The 15,921-nt window shown below is 40.6% G+C and overlaps 2 protein-coding genes across 2 annotated transcripts; both read left to right on the top strand.

The window, feature by feature from the left end:
- Positions 1-944: 944 nt before the first annotated feature.
- pop4 (POP4 homolog, ribonuclease P/MRP subunit) lies at positions 945-9,814 on the top strand. The gene is made up of 7 exons (XM_080502335.1): positions 945-1,052; positions 3,877-3,932; positions 5,202-5,431; positions 5,523-5,600; positions 5,702-5,763; positions 6,658-6,759; positions 8,982-9,814. The coding sequence occupies exons 1-7, from the start codon at positions 1,046-1,048 to the stop codon at positions 9,116-9,118; spliced, it is 672 nt and encodes a 223-aa protein (XP_080358461.1). The 5' UTR covers positions 945-1,045; the 3' UTR covers positions 9,119-9,814.
- Positions 9,815-13,801: 3,987 nt separating this feature from the next.
- On the top strand, positions 13,802-14,845 carry plekhf1 (pleckstrin homology domain containing, family F (with FYVE domain) member 1; the record flags this gene model as incomplete). Its single annotated transcript, XM_080520525.1, has 2 exons — positions 13,802-14,060; positions 14,265-14,845. 2 exons carry the CDS (start codon positions 13,802-13,804, stop codon positions 14,843-14,845), a joined length of 840 nt encoding a protein of 279 aa, XP_080376651.1.
- Positions 14,846-15,921: the final 1,076 nt, after the last annotated feature.

Below are 15,921 nucleotides of genomic sequence, written 5' to 3'. Positions count from 1 at the left end.
GTGAGAACTTTTGAAATCAGTTTACACTCCAAATACAAAATAATAAATGAACTGCTTTTGATTTTTATCACATCCTTTGTTTTCTACGGAGCCCCTCTGGTGACATTGGTGAAAAAAATATTATTGCTTAATAACGTGTGGCCACGCGTTATTAAGGCGTGGGAACCAGATAAATAAGTCGTGGCCACGCATTATTAAGGCTAACAATTCCAGGTCCTTCCAGCTGGTGCATGATGAAATCTATGACTTCCCCGGTGTCCGCATACTGTTTGCGTGTGAGCCTATGCTTTTTGAGCAGCCGGATTAAGTGTCTCTTGCTAAGAATGACTCCATGCCTAACTGCAAGCGCCTGAAGAATATCATTGTAATTCATTCCCAGATTGAAATAAAATGAAATGTATTCAAACTTGTCCATGTTTGCAAGCAGCTAAAGGAACAATGATGATGAGTTAAAGGTCACGTCTTATATATCTCACGCCTTAATAACACGTGGCCACGACTTATTTATCTCGTTCCCACGCCTTAATCACGCATGGCCACGCGTTATTAAGCAATAATATTTTTTTCACCAATGTCACCAGAGGGACTCCGTAGTTTTCTTCATTATATTTCAGCATTTCTTAGTCTAATTAAAAACAAATAAGTTATTATACAATTTGCATCTAAATGGCTCAAACGTGTATGAGGAAAGAGAGTGTGTGCGTGTGTGTGTGTGTGTGTGTGTGTGTGTGTGTGTGTGTGTGTGTGTGTGTGTGTGTGTGTGTGTGTGTGTGTGTGGCTGAGATGATGACAAAGTTATTTATAAAATGTGATCATTTGAGGGGATATCCAAGTTTTACCCCTGTGGAGTTCAGCTCAAGAGTGTGAATACATTTATAACCACCAGGGGGACGAGAGTGCAGCGAGGATCCTCTAAAACAGACGAAGAAGAAGAAGGCGGAAGTGGTTTGTTGTGACGTAAACACGTGTCTAACATTCTAGGTTTAAGTATAATCTTAAAAAAAAGTGTCATTTCACGGATCTTCGTGTTTCATAATCTCCAATAATGGAAGGTGAGTTGGTTTTGAAGACGCCGGTTGTTTCTCAGGTCGGGGAATCCTGATACTTGATGCAGTCACGCTGTTTTGTGTTTCCATCCGGCGTGTTGCTGCTCTCGGCTCATAAGTCAAGAAACATGCTTCTCTTGTGTCTTTAGGTGCAGATGATGCTAATTATGTTATGTAAAAACATGTCGACATGGAGCTCACTGTCATGTCTGACACATCCGGTTCTCTTTGCCTTCAGGGCCAGATTAATTACAGCAACAAATTGAAGGTCTTTAGATTGATTAGTGTGTGAGCTCATGTGGTTTATGTGAAGATGATCAACATTTCATTCACTGTGGAAATGCTTAAAAGACGTATGGAGCACATTATTACACCCATCACAGCCTTATTTTTTTATTTTTTTATTATTATACTCAAAGTTTTCATTGCAGTTTTTGAAACCACGTGCCCCAGTCTCAATAACATTATCAAAAGTGATTACTGCATAAACAAATAGGGCACCAAGTACGGTAAACAAAGATGTCCTTGTTCTGGTACATAGAAATGCATTCGTAAATTAATATTCTCCTCAGGTGCATTTGGTCTGTTTGGAGAACAGCAGGGTGTGGAAGGCAGGGTGCACACATGCAAAATAAACTATTTTAATACATTAATCACTGCAGGACTTATCTAAAACGTGACAAGTGTGAACACACACCCAAAGAAAGGCAGTGACAGTGGCGTTTGAAGACTTGTCACTTAAATGAAATTCTGGCCAAAGTTCAGTGAAATACCAGTGTGTGGTTTGAAAATGTGAGAGCTTTACTGGCAGTCTGGTCAAATCTTTTCTGACCGGTTAGGCTGCGCAGACATTTCTGGAAGGTTTGCTGCAGAAAGAAGTTGCCCCGCTTGTTTGTCTGGAAATACTGACTGAGGCCAGAAGACAGCAGAGCACCTCTGTTCATTGTTTTCTGAAAGCTTTGCAGACTGATTGAAGAGCCCTCAAATTCTATTTTGTGTCTTCCACCTCTTGGTTGGACTAATGTTCAAGGTGTCCCTCAAGGTTCAGTTCTCAGGTCCATTCTAATACCTCTGACTTTAGTTGGGTATCGTTTTATATGCATCTGATCATTCAGCATCATTGAGACAATACCATGCAAAATCTGTTCAGCACGACTTTCTTAATGATCTTCTTTGATATATAGCCAGTAACTAGCAATGACTAACATAGAACTTCCACGCCTAAGTGGTGGAGCAAACGAGTTGTCAAGTATGTTGTAGAAAAACATCCAGAGAATACATTCAAAGCTAATATTATGCACATACATGAGCATGTTTGTGTGGATCATGCAGGTGGTCACACCTACAGAGGGTGATGTCGGTGTGCAGTGTTGCTTGAAAGAGTTTCAGTGTTCACATTGGTCACGTTTGAGCCTGTTAAAACAAACTGTGCTGTTTTTACAGTTGTTGCAATGTGATAAAGCTGCCATTCAAACCGTATATTTACAAAGCAGGTGTCACCCCACCTGCAGACAAACTCGGCATGCATTGTGTTGCACACTGTGAACACGCCTATGGCCAGGCAAGGCGGATTTATTTATAGAGCGCTATTCTAGCCAGCAAAAGGCGAATTCACCGTGCAAATAAGGAAAGTACTGTTTCCTTTATCACCAGATAATTGCAATTAAGAGTTGTTAATGAACATAGGAAAGCTAAAACAGCCCTTGTGGGTCAGTCTGTTCGTGAGAATTAAAGGTTAATAAAATGTTAAATCAACACAACACAGAGTGCCAAAAAAATAGAATCACCCCTGTTTGTTACCTTCTTGAACATAGCCAAGACTTTGCATTTAGTTAAACTTTTACTTTTAACCAGACTTGGCAATCCAGTTCAGCTCACAGTGACAACTAAAATATCTAACTGAACCTCTTGTGTTTATATCTCATGACTTTTTATGGTTTTTATCAACTATCATCTGTAATCTTTTATTGACCCCACTCTCATATCATTACATAACCAGTATACTAGTGCATCTCAGATAATCAGTATAATGGAAAGGTATTGTCACTGATTTCTGAAAGTGAAAACTGCTCGTATTTGGGACTCATGATGTTAAGACTTAACACATATTTGAATTTATGTTAGTTATTTTTGGCGTGCTGGGAGATCCAGCCCTTCATCAGATCATCATTTGACCTCTTGCACAATCGACAACTGGATATGATTGGCACTTTTGGAAAAAAAAAAACATTTGAATGGTATTCTTGGAAAAATCTTGCTCTTTATTCTTCGATGGAAGCATTTTGTTGCTGCTGACAGTAGCATTGGTTTATATGCTGTCACCTCTGACATCATTTCACTGAGAAGTGTTGTGAAAAAAAAAGTCTGAAACCAGAGTTTCGCAAATATCAGAGTTTTGTCTGATATTTAAATGTGGCTGCAAAGTCCTCATTTATTGCCAGTTGGATGTATTTCTCTCATCTTAGACAGCACAGTGCACTCTTTCCTTTGAAACTCAGCATTTAACATTTATCAGTAATGTGAAGAATTTCCTAGTCTGATGTTATTAACCGTCTTAAAAATTTTTGTTTTAGAAAAGTTTCACGTTCATTTTGATGATTTAATTGTACAGCCAGTCTCACCCCCCTGAGCTTCAGCTTTAAAGAGAAAAAAATCTTCTTAAAAGGATACATTTTCCATACATTTTAATGTTTTGAAGAAAGACAGGTGCGTGCATGACAGTGATTTTTCTTTGCGTGCTTTTCTTAAGAGCCACGGTGAATTCATTGATATGACTTTTTTTGTGTGATTAAAAACTGTATGAAGGTTTTCTTTTGTTGTTTCTTTGCAGAAGCACTTCTGCGAGTGACCATCCCTCATGAGATTGGGAAGATGGCTGGTGTAACGGTCAGTGGGAGGACGTTTAACTGCACCTTTTATACACTTTGAAATTACATGTCAATAATCAAATACTTAGGGCTTAACTAGTAAACATCTTATCTATCCAGGCAATTTCATTGCATGTTGCTGGAGACGGTCCCCTCTGTCGGTGGATGAAAGACGGTTTCAGAGAGTTTTAGGAATCAGTTTAACATTAGGGGAAATTGGAAACCTGACGGATCCATAAATTGTTTAATCAAAAATGTCAAAAAACAAACTACGTCACAAACCACTCGGAAAAACTGTTGGAGTCTCCTTGTGTAGTGTAACTTTACTCACACTGACATTACTCTTTTAAAAAAAAAAAAGCAAATTTTTGCTGCAGTTTCAGCCTTTTCTTCTATCCTGGACTGAAATAAGATGACAAACTATTTAGTGCAGTGTTGATATACTTGGGAACACTGACAAAGTCAGCAGGTATATAAGGGACCAATGACCGTCCCAGGATTAAGACGACTTCATTCAACAGATTTTGTTTGTAAATATGTAGTGTATAATGTATAACGAACAACTTGACGTTATATATGAGCCATATACTTTCCCTACAGACCGTTTTATCTTCTTCAAAAGAAGTCCTGTCATTAAAAACCCCGTTCGTACGCCTGTAGTGTTTGTTCTTGAACCAGGAGAAAAGTGTGTTTATATGGTGAAACAGTCTGAAGTCTGTTCTATTACAGATGAGTTACACCACCGCTGCCATTAAAGATCATTGCTCTTATATTTATTGCGAATTCTTGTTTTTCATCTCGTCATTGGACAGTTTACCAAACATAATACTTTAAAGTCAGAGGTTTGACTTGCCTGAACAGACCTTTTATTATTTTATTTTATTTCTTTGTCAAGCTTTTATGTATTTCCAATATTTCTTTGGTGCTCTATACATAAAGTAGCCTTTTCTTGCTTCTATCCTATCAAAGCAACTGGGTTCAGGAAGGTTTGGGTTAATCCCAGCTGACAATGGGCAAGAAGCAATCCATCACAATGAAATACACAATCACAGACCTTCAATTACAGACAGTTTTACTCACAAATGGAACCCAATGTACATGTTTTTGGTTTCCGTAAGGAATCTGGAGTAGCATAGAACCAAAACACTCCCTGCTTTGAAGCAGGGAGTGTTGACAACTTCTCCACCATTTATTCTGAGCAGACCAGGTTTGCTCTTGTGCTTTGCGAGAAAAATCATCTTTTTTTCCGCTAAGTAAAATATTATTGCTGCCATTTTATGGTTTTCAGTCTCAGACCCATGCGAAAGCCACTGCCTTCACCAAGGCCTTCCTGAAGAACAGTCTCCAGCAGCCTGAGCAGTACGACTTGGAGAGCATGCTGAGTCACAAGGCTCTGATCCTGGAGCACCGCAGGCCCAAGAAAGACTCCACCAAGAGGAGCAGCAAGAAAGCCAAAGGTCTGAACGCCCGGCAGAAGAGGGCCTTGAAGATCTTCCAGATCAAGCCGGAGCACCAGAAGTGCGTCAGCAATTTACTGTACCTCGTGTGAAGAAATGGTTTCCTGAAGTATTGCGGACCAGAAATGAGTTTCTGTATCTTTTCTTTGCAGATATGAACTTTTCCTGCCTCTGCACGAGCTCTGGAAGCAGTACATCATCGACCTGTGCAACGGATTGAAGCCAACAAGGTAAGTCGGCGTGATGCTGCGATACATGTCCAGTCACCTCTTCAGCTCTTTACAAGCCGCCTTGCTTTTACTGAACACTCAGCCTGCCGTTACTTTCTCAGCAGCCCACAGTCTGTGCAGCAGAAGCTCCTGAAGGCAGATTTCCACGGTGCCATCATCACAGGTACGTCTTTTTCCGTCACACTGCAAACATTATTTCAATGGCAACTTCTCACAACAAAGTTTTCCGTGCTTCGACAAAACGGTAGAAAGGGTAATCGGTGACAGGTGAGAGGGATTACCTTGTTGGACAGGTTGGCCCAAAAGCAGCTGATAGCAGCGGCTGGGTTCCCTTGAAGTGTCACCGTCACCCTCTCAACTCGAAGAACCAGAAGAGACCCACCCGACGTAAAACTTCACACAGAGTCAATGATAAGCTGCAGTGATGTTTAACCTCCACGAAAGGTCAGACCGGGAGGAGGATAATGACTAGAAGAGAGAGAAGACGAGACAAAACAATGCAGACGAGAACGAAAACACTCCAATGTTTGAGATTTGATTGATATTTTCGGTTGCAAAACATGCATATACGTCTCTATTTGAGGTGGGCAGAGTAAGTAGTATTGAGTGCAGTCGTATTGTTTGGTCACATTTTGAATGTATATTTAAATACTCCCATGGTAATGTTTTGACGGTTATTATGCACAAATCAAGCTATAAATGGAAATTTTATTAGCTGATAGACAACTGATTAAATGTGTTTTTCATTTAATGCAGTAGTGAAGTTCTTCATGTCCACTTTCATCATATAGCAGCACAACTAAGTAATTGTTGTCATCAGCTAATACATTTAATCTAAGTATTCTGAGCTCTCAGAGTTAAAAATGAAAGCTCGGCACTAACATCCTGTGAAATTCTCTAAACTAACAGAGTTTAGAGCTAGAAAATCTTCAGAAAGTTATCAAATTGTCTCTGCACTCATGGAAAGCAGTAACATTTGAGCCTGAACCTGAAGACAAACATATTCTAAAGTGACTGAATGCATTGCTAAAGCTTCATGATCTCTTCCTTGTCACAGTCGTCCGCTCCAAATGTCCATCATATGTTGGAACCACTGGGATCCTCGTTCAGGAGTTCAAACACATCTTCAAACTCATCACCAAGGAGGACAGGCTGAAAGGTTGGACGTACAAATGTGTGTCGGTGTGTGAAAGTGGCCTCCGGCTGTTTGGCTCCTATTAGTGAAGGCGTGCTCACCCTTGGCAGGTTTAATTTGATTAACGTGAAACCTGGAGGAAGTAGGTCGAAAGGTCTCCAGCAGACTGAACGAAGGTCAAAGGTTCTGTCTCGACACAACATGGCGAGTCATTAAAATGGAGAGAAGAAATCAAACAATCCCAGGAAAAAGTGGAAATATCACGCAGAATCTCAAGGACCTCGATGTTTTTACGTTTCATGATAAATGTTGTGCAGCTCAACATCGTTTAGTTGAAATCAAGCCACACGAGCATGCAAAAGTTTTTTGTTGGACAGTTTTCAGGTTTGCGTGGCATTTCAGTGATGTAGATATTTCCACATCCCAGGAGCCCTTTGGTCTGAATTGTTTAGAACTGGAAGAACACCTATGTTATGTGCAGATGGTGCCTATATTATACCTATCGATTGGTTGGTGCATGCTCAAATTCAGATTGAAGTTTTCACACTATTCCGATATGTGATGCACAAACAGGACGGTAACTCCAGGGTTTATTTTCAAATAACCGAAATGTGACAAGTGGGGAAAACATACCTTTATCCATCTCAATGCACCCCAACAAATGTGAACAACCAGTTTCAATGTTTGCGTGCACGCTGCATAAATAATCAGTCAACCATCTTTGGCTGTTTTCTTTTTGCATTGAGTTCAATTGATTTAGCAACTTTCCTGTCTGAGGGCATTTTATTGAGCCCATCTTTTCCACGCGCAAACAAAAACAACATCAATTTTTCTTCTAAACAGGGTGCAGATAATGACACACAGTCACATTCACACCTACAAAAGAGTCACAAATTAACGTCCATGTTTTTGGAACCTCTGAGGAACCCAGAGTACCTGTGAAGGACATTCAGAAAGATCCCCAAGAAATAAATCTCACTGTGGGACAAGAGTCCAAACCTCTACAACACTGTGTGGCTCCAGAAAACATTGGAAATGGAAAAATCCCTTTTACAGCAAGAGAAGACATTGTGGGGGTTTTTTATGCGCCTGTTTTAATGAGGAGATTGTCAAAGAGAAAATATAAGTCGGCGAACAACATGAGAGTTGACGTCAGATAGGAAAGTTCAGGCTTTGTGTGGTGAAAGAGGCACAGGTGGCTGTCGGCTTCACTGCCAGCGATTGTGCAACAGACTTTATAGAGAGGACGGAAGGACACGCAAAGAAATGAGCACATCGAATAAAGTTTGAATCCACAGCAGCATAACTCAGGGAATGGTTCACCATAGTCCAAGCTGCCCCGACTCTCACCCTTCTCAGATTTTCATCTTCACAGCATTGATTCTCATTGATCAAACACTCAGTATAAATGGGCTCAGAGGACTGCACACATCAGACCTGGCGCTACAGTCCTGCTGTTTGCTTGATGGCGTGTTTCCAACATGTGTCACCTGCTGGAAAGAAGCCATCACTAATCACATTTCTCATCAGTGCTTTAATGCGGGAAAACAACTGCAGTGACAACATTTAGAGGAGTTCAACATTGTGCAATTCGTCAGTGTGAATCAGCTGGTCTTCACACAAACACTGCAACTGAAATCCAGCAGTTTCGATCAAACAAAATCCAGCTTCAAGAGAATTTAGCATTCCTGATTCCAGGTGATTGGTTGGAGATAATTCAAATAAGTTAAATGAATTCAGCTCGTCCATTTTGACATGAGCTGTGTGGTCTATGTATCTGTCTCGTGTAACTGATACTATGATGATACTATGATAACAGTGCTACGCAGACTAAAGTGAAGGAGACTAAATGTTGCACCGATCAGTGCTCTGACTGTATGTTGGACATTACAGGGCTGAACAGTGATTGGTGTTTTTTTTCTAAACCACAAGTTGTGACAAATGCTCAGTTGACCTATGCTCCTGCAAAGCATCCTTAAAGCAAATTGGTGCCCCACTTCAATACACCGGATGTCTATTTTGGACCAAAGTCACATTAATGAGTTGATCGACAAAACACACAGTGAATATTTACACGTCATCAGCATCTAATGAATGTTTTAAAAGTAGATTCATTAATTACATGTTTGTAATTTTCCTCATTTTTAAAAAAAGAAGACACCTGATGTCCGTGTGAATTTGACTTTGCGCCATGTTCACACCAACGCTCGGCTCTTCTCACCCTCTTCTCCTCCTTTCTACCACAGTGATACCAAAGAGGAACAGCGTGTTTGCGGTGGAGATCAACGGCTTCGTCTCGCACATCTACGGCAGCAAGTTCGAGCAGCGAGCCAGCGAGCGCTCGGCCAAGAAGTTCAAAGTGAAGGGAACCATCGACCTGTGATCGCGTGTCATGTCGTGACCCAAACACGTGCCGCTGGTACGAACAAAGTCGGAAGTGCAGCGCAGTGGACAAGCGCGTGTCTCTAAAGGACTTTCCTGCTAACGCAGTCAGACACATGAGTGTGTTTGTACTCCAGTGATTCTGCAGACTTGATGAGCCATCTGGTCTCGGAGTGAATCGTAAGTACATTAAATCAAAACAATCTCCTTGAACAAGTCGTCCAGGTTATTGCAGCTTGTGCTGGCCGTGCACAATGTGAAAGATGTGTGGTTGTTTTGTTTTTTTTAATGCACGGGGAGGCCTTAAAGAGACTGTTGAACTGGTAAATACTGAACTGTGACTGCAGTCGCCTGTTGGCAGCAATTGTTAAAATTTGTATGCATTCCCCCCGTTTCTTTCTCTCCTTGTTGTGATGCTTAGAATTTGTCTGTTGAAAAACCTAATAAAAATTTGTATGCATTCGTAACGTCTCATTTACAGCTGCTCCTGTCACATAAAGGCTGTGGAAACACTGTCAACACTGAAACATGATGATGCATTCCAGTGTTTATCGTTCCCAGTTGCCTCCTTGTAGTGCTTAAAGTTGTCTGATTTTCATGCTTGTAACATTTTGAGTTTAAATGTTATGAGTATAGAAATAACCAACAACATTTAATTTTTTTTAAACATGCACCTGTACTTTGTTTTCTACATCTGCTCCAACCTGTAACAAAACAACCTTAAAGAATAAAGTGTCTTCAAAGCAGAAGTGTAAACTGGTCCAGTGTGTGCTGTTATTTGTCTGATACATATAGAAAGAAGAACATTCATCTTTCAAAATGATTTGATGCATTAACTCGAGCTTCGTCGGAGTCGCAAATATCAAGTGAACTTTGCATGTTTTTATTGAACGTAGCTGTTAAACCTTCACTGTACCGATGTGGAAACAAAGCAAATGATCCGTGGATTTAACAACTGGTTGACCTTCATACAACAGCATTAAATTAAAGCTCCTCATGGTCCAAAATTGGAAACTGTCACATTGTTTTCAGAGTGTCTCTATTGGCTGATAATCATGATGATCCCTCCACCTTACTTTGTCACATTTAGGGACCCGTGTTGGTATGTGCTGCCCTTTCAAATGTTATACATGTCTGTATTGTTTTCTTCAGGATTTCAACCTCACTGTTATCAGTTCATGTTCCTGGTACTTCTGTTTGGTTTTGATGTGTTTTAGCAAATTTCTACAGCTGCTTCCTCTGTGGAATATTTCCATTGACTCAATAATAAACTAATAAATGGGATGTTAATTCGGGACAAAGCAGGCAAAGGTCTGGAGGTAAGGACCCTATTGTTTTTGTAATGTTTATTATTGTTTCTTATTCCGCTGCATCATTAGACCCAAATTTGTCTAAACACACTCAAAAGTTCGCTAAAATTGGCACGCTCACCAAGGCTTGTGAAAAATTTATGAAAATGTAACAATTAACCCCCAGAGTTCCAAAATGTGCTCTCTTGCGGCCACCACAGCCTGCAGGAATGTTGTAGGGAGATCGAACCAAAACTTAAGAACCAAAACTTAATTGTTTAGTTCATCGATCTAAAAATCACATGCTGATACCTCGGACCTAAATCCAAGAGGAAGTCAGCAATTTGCCTTTCAAAATAAGATTTTCACCCAAAAAAGGCCCTCACACAAATGCTATCTCGTCTGAGGCGAATATAATATCAGATTCAAAACAATCAAATGACAGAGGAGACGCTCCTGTTCAAAAATTTGGTTCAAAATCTTTGACTCGTCGAGCAATTATGTTATTAGCTGTCAAATCTCCAAACACCGAATCTTGCCACCTCCCTCCTCATCCCAATAACCTGGGAAAATCAAAATGTGTCCTTAAACAGTGCCGTAATAGAACTAGAAGACGATGCAACATGTGGGGAAAATTCCATAAAACATGGCCTTTTTGTTCCCACGATCTCAAGTGCCATTTATCATTGAGTCACATGGAGCAAAATCATGCGGCTGCATCAAACCGAGCTTCCGAGTGTCTAAAGTTTACGTCTGACTGCTTTAAAACCCTCATAGACTGAAAGACAACAAATCCAATCAGTTTTTTCAGGAGTCATTAGACTTGGAGTGCAGTTTTATTCCAGCCATAATGTGAAACGTTAATGACGATTAAGATACAAACTATAAAAAATGTTCATGTGGTATTATTGTCTGTCAATACTTGTGATTTCTACGTAGTTTGAATTAAATCTCGCGACCAAATGTGAGATTTTTATTCACGAGAAACTGTTTTACCTGAAAGTGTGAGTCTGACACAAAACTGGACATTTATTCTGATGTCTCAGTATTTTGTTTTGTTTTCTTTTTAGTAGGAACACCCTACAGTGCCCATCTTACAGTATAAGTTAGAGGAAGATGTGTGTCCGGTCTCTGCGTCAGCGTCAAACTTTACGCAGCACTTCCCTTTCATCCTTGATGTGACACACAGTTTGCTGTGAAGTTACTGTGTTGGTTAAGTTCCTTCAGCTATGCTGGTTTATGTTTTGATGGTAGGTTTGCAGATGTTTTCATTGAGATCAGATCACTGATAAAGAGTGAAACTGCTTCCTCCTGACTCTCAGGTTTGTATAGGTTACAAAGCTGTGCAGCCTCGAGGGTAAGGAGGACATTCTTGTGTTCAAGGAACAATTGAGCATGCGTACTTTGGTTTCCAGAGAGTTGTTCATTTCTCTTTGTCACTCAGGTTTTCACCACAGTCATCTTGATTTATTACATTGTGTGAACCAGACTAGATAATAAATCAATCAACCTTCATTTTTATTGCACAATTGAATGTTGGAAAGCTTCACCGTAGGTTCTTAATGGTGGGAGTGAATAAAAGGACCGGGGAGCCAATGCAATGCCTTCAGAACCAATGTAATGTGATCCTGGATTCTGGTCCTTGTCAACACAAGAACACCTCAACTTCTGGAGAATCTGAAGGTGAGAGTGCAATAATCACTCCAACTTGAGACAAAGTCATCAGCATCTCTGTGTTGACCTGAGAGAAAACGGCAGACTCTGCACATGTTCCTAAGCTGCTTGCATGCTTTACTTGATCTGATGTTTTTAAATACAATATCTGTAATGTTTCTCTCTCTTAGCCTGAGGAACGAAAACACAATCTTCAGTTCTGTCCTCATTGAGTTGTATAAACCCTTATCCCATCCCTGATTTAATAACTAAAATACAACTAAACAAGGTCAGCAAGTGGCTGCATGTCTTCAGGAGACATGGAAATGTCCAGCCGTGTGTCGTCAGCATAGCTGAGACAATCGATGGCATGGCGTCTTGATGACAAGTCAAAAAGAATTGAGCCTGAAACTGAACCTTGGGGCACACCATATTTGATATCCTGAATCCCTGAGGAGCATGTATCCACACTTAGCAGAAATCTTTTATCAGTGTGGACTGAGATCTTAAGTGAGTCCAAGTCGCATCTAAAATCACTGGTACTGTGGTTCATTTAAAAAACTATTACTTTTTTTCATTGAAAGATTATTCAAATAAAAACAAGTTTCTCAAAGTTGGATAAAAAAGCAAAAATTCATTATGATTGAAAATCAATTATCTAATATAACACTTTGCACAATGGCACCTCAATAGAATTGATCTTTGGCCCTTCAATTCTATGTGTTTCATAATAACATGGAAATAGCTGTGTAATTACACCTCAGCTGAGCATTGCATGATTCAGTCAAAATACTGATTCACTCATTAAATTCTGTTACATATTTTAGTTGGATGAAGTTGCTTTATATAGTTTGACTTTTAGCGACAGGGGTATTTAACTCCAAACTAAAAAAAAAAAAAAGTTCCTATCTCATTTTATTCTCTCCTTGCTTTTTGGGTTTTTTTTTGTTTGTTTGTTTTTTGCTTTGACCATGTTTGTTTCTTACCGTAGGATATTAATTATTCTGACACAGCTAAATAAATGACACAGCAGGTTTGGCAAAAAGCAAACGTTTGACAACATTTTCCTTCCCGGACTGAGCTGTTCCACCGGTCAGACGGGACTGCTGTCTGTAAGTGTTGTCAAGTTTTTCTTGCTTCTCCATTTCTGGTGACTGAAAAAAAATCTCATTGGTGCTTTGTTTATGTATTTATTACCTAAAGAAAATAAACTCCGATTTTGTGCAATTTGGACCTTTTGTGATTGAATTTGCCCCATGTGGAAGTCTCATGTGGTTCTACTTTAAAAAAGGTAATATTTGGAGCATGTAATGCAAAAATACAAACAAAAACTTGTGTAATGCAGAGTGTGGATGTGGTTTAATCCTGTTCATGGCCTTTTTATTTTAGCAGTGCATGCGTGGGTTTTTTTCCTCTGGACATTTCAGCCTTTTTTATTGCTGACTTTAAATGGATTGTTGCCCTTTACCCATATTTCTAAATTGCATCCAGTGAACCAGCAACAGAATCAGCCATGCCAATGCGCAGATGAGTACTTATTCTTGAAGAATGAATGTCATTACTTCTTTATGCAGAACTTCTTGTGTCATTTGTTTCTGAGTTAAAATCTTGCTCACGCCCTCAAACGTGTTGCAAAATGCGTGGTTTATTTTGGAAAGCCCCGTTGCGTCATCAAGGGCTTGGGGCTATAAAAGGCTCTGGCGGCTGAAGAGCGGCCACAGTCTCACACCCGCAGAGGCATGATGGAACTACCAGCAGCAACACTCACGTTTGCGCAGGAGAACCGTGAACGCATCTGTGCAGTTCAGCACTCTTTTGGACCACTGGGGAAGCCGTTAGTGGAGCCCAATCGAGTTCTCATCGGAGAGGGCAGACTGATGAAGATGAGCCCCCGGGGGGGCCCACAGCCCAAAGTCTTTTTCCTCTTCAACGACGTTCTGGTGTACGGCAGCATCATCCTGAACGGCCACTGGTACAAAAAGCAGAAGATCATCCCTCTCGGTGAGCGTTGCTGTGATTCTGCGGGACTTAATCCAGCTGAATGAAAAGTAGTAGACACTGCAGGCGTGCAAAAAAATAAAAAAATAAATAAAAATACATCAAACCTGCAGCTGTCTCTTCTAAACAAGCTGTATAGTTGAGTAGTAAAGGTCGCCTAAACGTTTCGGCTTTTTTGTATTAACATGCCATTTGTCAACATTTCAGAGCAGATCCAGATCGAGGAGCTGGAGGACGGATTTAAAATGAAGAACCAATGGTTGATCCGCACGCCGCGCAAGTCTTTCTACGTGGGAGCGTCGTCGCCTGTGGAGAAGCAAGCTTGGATTGAACACATCAGGGACTGCCAGGCCACGCTGCTGCAAGGCGGGGGCTGCCGGGCCTCCTCGGACTTCGCCGTCACCTGGATCCCCGACAAGGCCTCGGCCATCTGCATGCGCTGCTCCAACAGGTTCTCCCTGACGCAGCGTCGACACCACTGCCGCAAGTGCGGCTTCGTGGTGTGCGGCGCGTGCTCCAAGACTCGAGCGGTGATCAGTCACATGCACCCGACGAAGCCCCAGAGGGTGTGCACCAGGTGCCACTCCGTCCAGAGCAACACGTGGAGCTCCGAGAAGATGGGCTCAGAGGAAGACGAGGTGGAGACGTCCAGCGAGGACGAGGAGGTGGAGGAGATTTACCAGGAGATCCATGACCCCAGCAGGTGGATGGACCCTCAGATGAATTCATGGGCTGTTTCTGTGTACTTCAATCCAGAACACAAAAAGCCCCAAAGAATGGGCTCGTGAAGAGTGTTTACAGCCTCTCGGACAATGCTGTGCACAAACTGCACGCCTTCTCACACAAGGCAAAATGTATATAACATATTTACTTTATTTATTTTTGTAAAAAAAATATGTGATCACTGTTTATTCTACAAACACTCTTGCTGTGAAATGTTATATCCTCTTGCAGTGTGTTGGTGTAAATGACAACATGCTGCACATGCATCGTTGATACTAACTGAGAAAATAAAGAACTGAATGCATTCATGAATGATTTGTTGTTTGTGATTGAACATGTCTGCTGGAACAATGACTAAGAAAATAAACAACTCAAAAAGTCATGGTTGAATCAAATGCTCTTCCATATGTGGTATTAATCTAAAAACCAATAGAATAGTTTTCGCTATTTCACCCATCCATAGATTATATATAATGAATTTATGAACATGATTAAACAGTGAATAGCACAGTGTGTACACACTGCATGCACCAAACTCACAACAAACAAACACTTCAGCCAGTAGGTAGACGGTGCTTCTCGACTGAAAACGTAAAGCTGAGAAGCCACGTATGTATTCGATTACAATATTGATAGTCTTTTTACCAGAAACTTGAACTGACAAAACCCAATCAAGCAGTTTGAGTTGCATGGGTTTTTTTTTTATACATTTAAATTTGAGACAAAACAGTCTTTTTATTGTTGACATACTAGTATTATGAATTATTCCACTTTAGGTGCAGGCACATCTAGTCAGTGAAGAGTGGCGGTTTTAGACCACTCTGTCCAAGTTGTCTTTCTGTAGATCTGGAGCGAATATAAGAGAACAAATTTAATCTGGACAGACTTGGAGTTCAACACACAACCAATCACACACACATCTACAAGCTACAGTAAGTATCCATCTACACATCAAACACCAAACATACATATCTTTGGATTAGTTGCAATTCGTTTGTTTGAACGCTCAGTTTCAATCAATCAATCAATCTTTATTATGGTAACGCATTTTATACTTATATAGTGTATAGTGACAGACAAGAAACACTGACATACATGCAGTATATGTATATAGGAGTATGACCATGTTCATCCAACCAGC

Source organism: Blennius ocellaris (genome assembly GCF_963422515.1).
Source record: "Blennius ocellaris genome assembly, chromosome: 1".
Lineage (NCBI taxonomy): Eukaryota > Metazoa > Chordata > Actinopteri > Blenniiformes > Blenniidae > Blennius > Blennius ocellaris.
The sequence above is the reverse complement of the archived record's forward strand: the minus strand, read 5'-3'. Positions and strand labels throughout refer to the sequence as shown.

Excerpts from the sequence above, each read along its gene's own strand:
- pop4 (XM_080502335.1), top strand. Across the intron at positions 5,601-5,701 it reads AACGGATTGAAGCCAACAAG|CAGCCCACAGTCTGTGCAGC; the intron begins GTAAGTCGGCGT and ends TTACTTTCTCAG. Across the intron at positions 5,764-6,657 it reads CCACGGTGCCATCATCACAG|TCGTCCGCTCCAAATGTCCA; the intron begins GTACGTCTTTTT and ends TCCTTGTCACAG.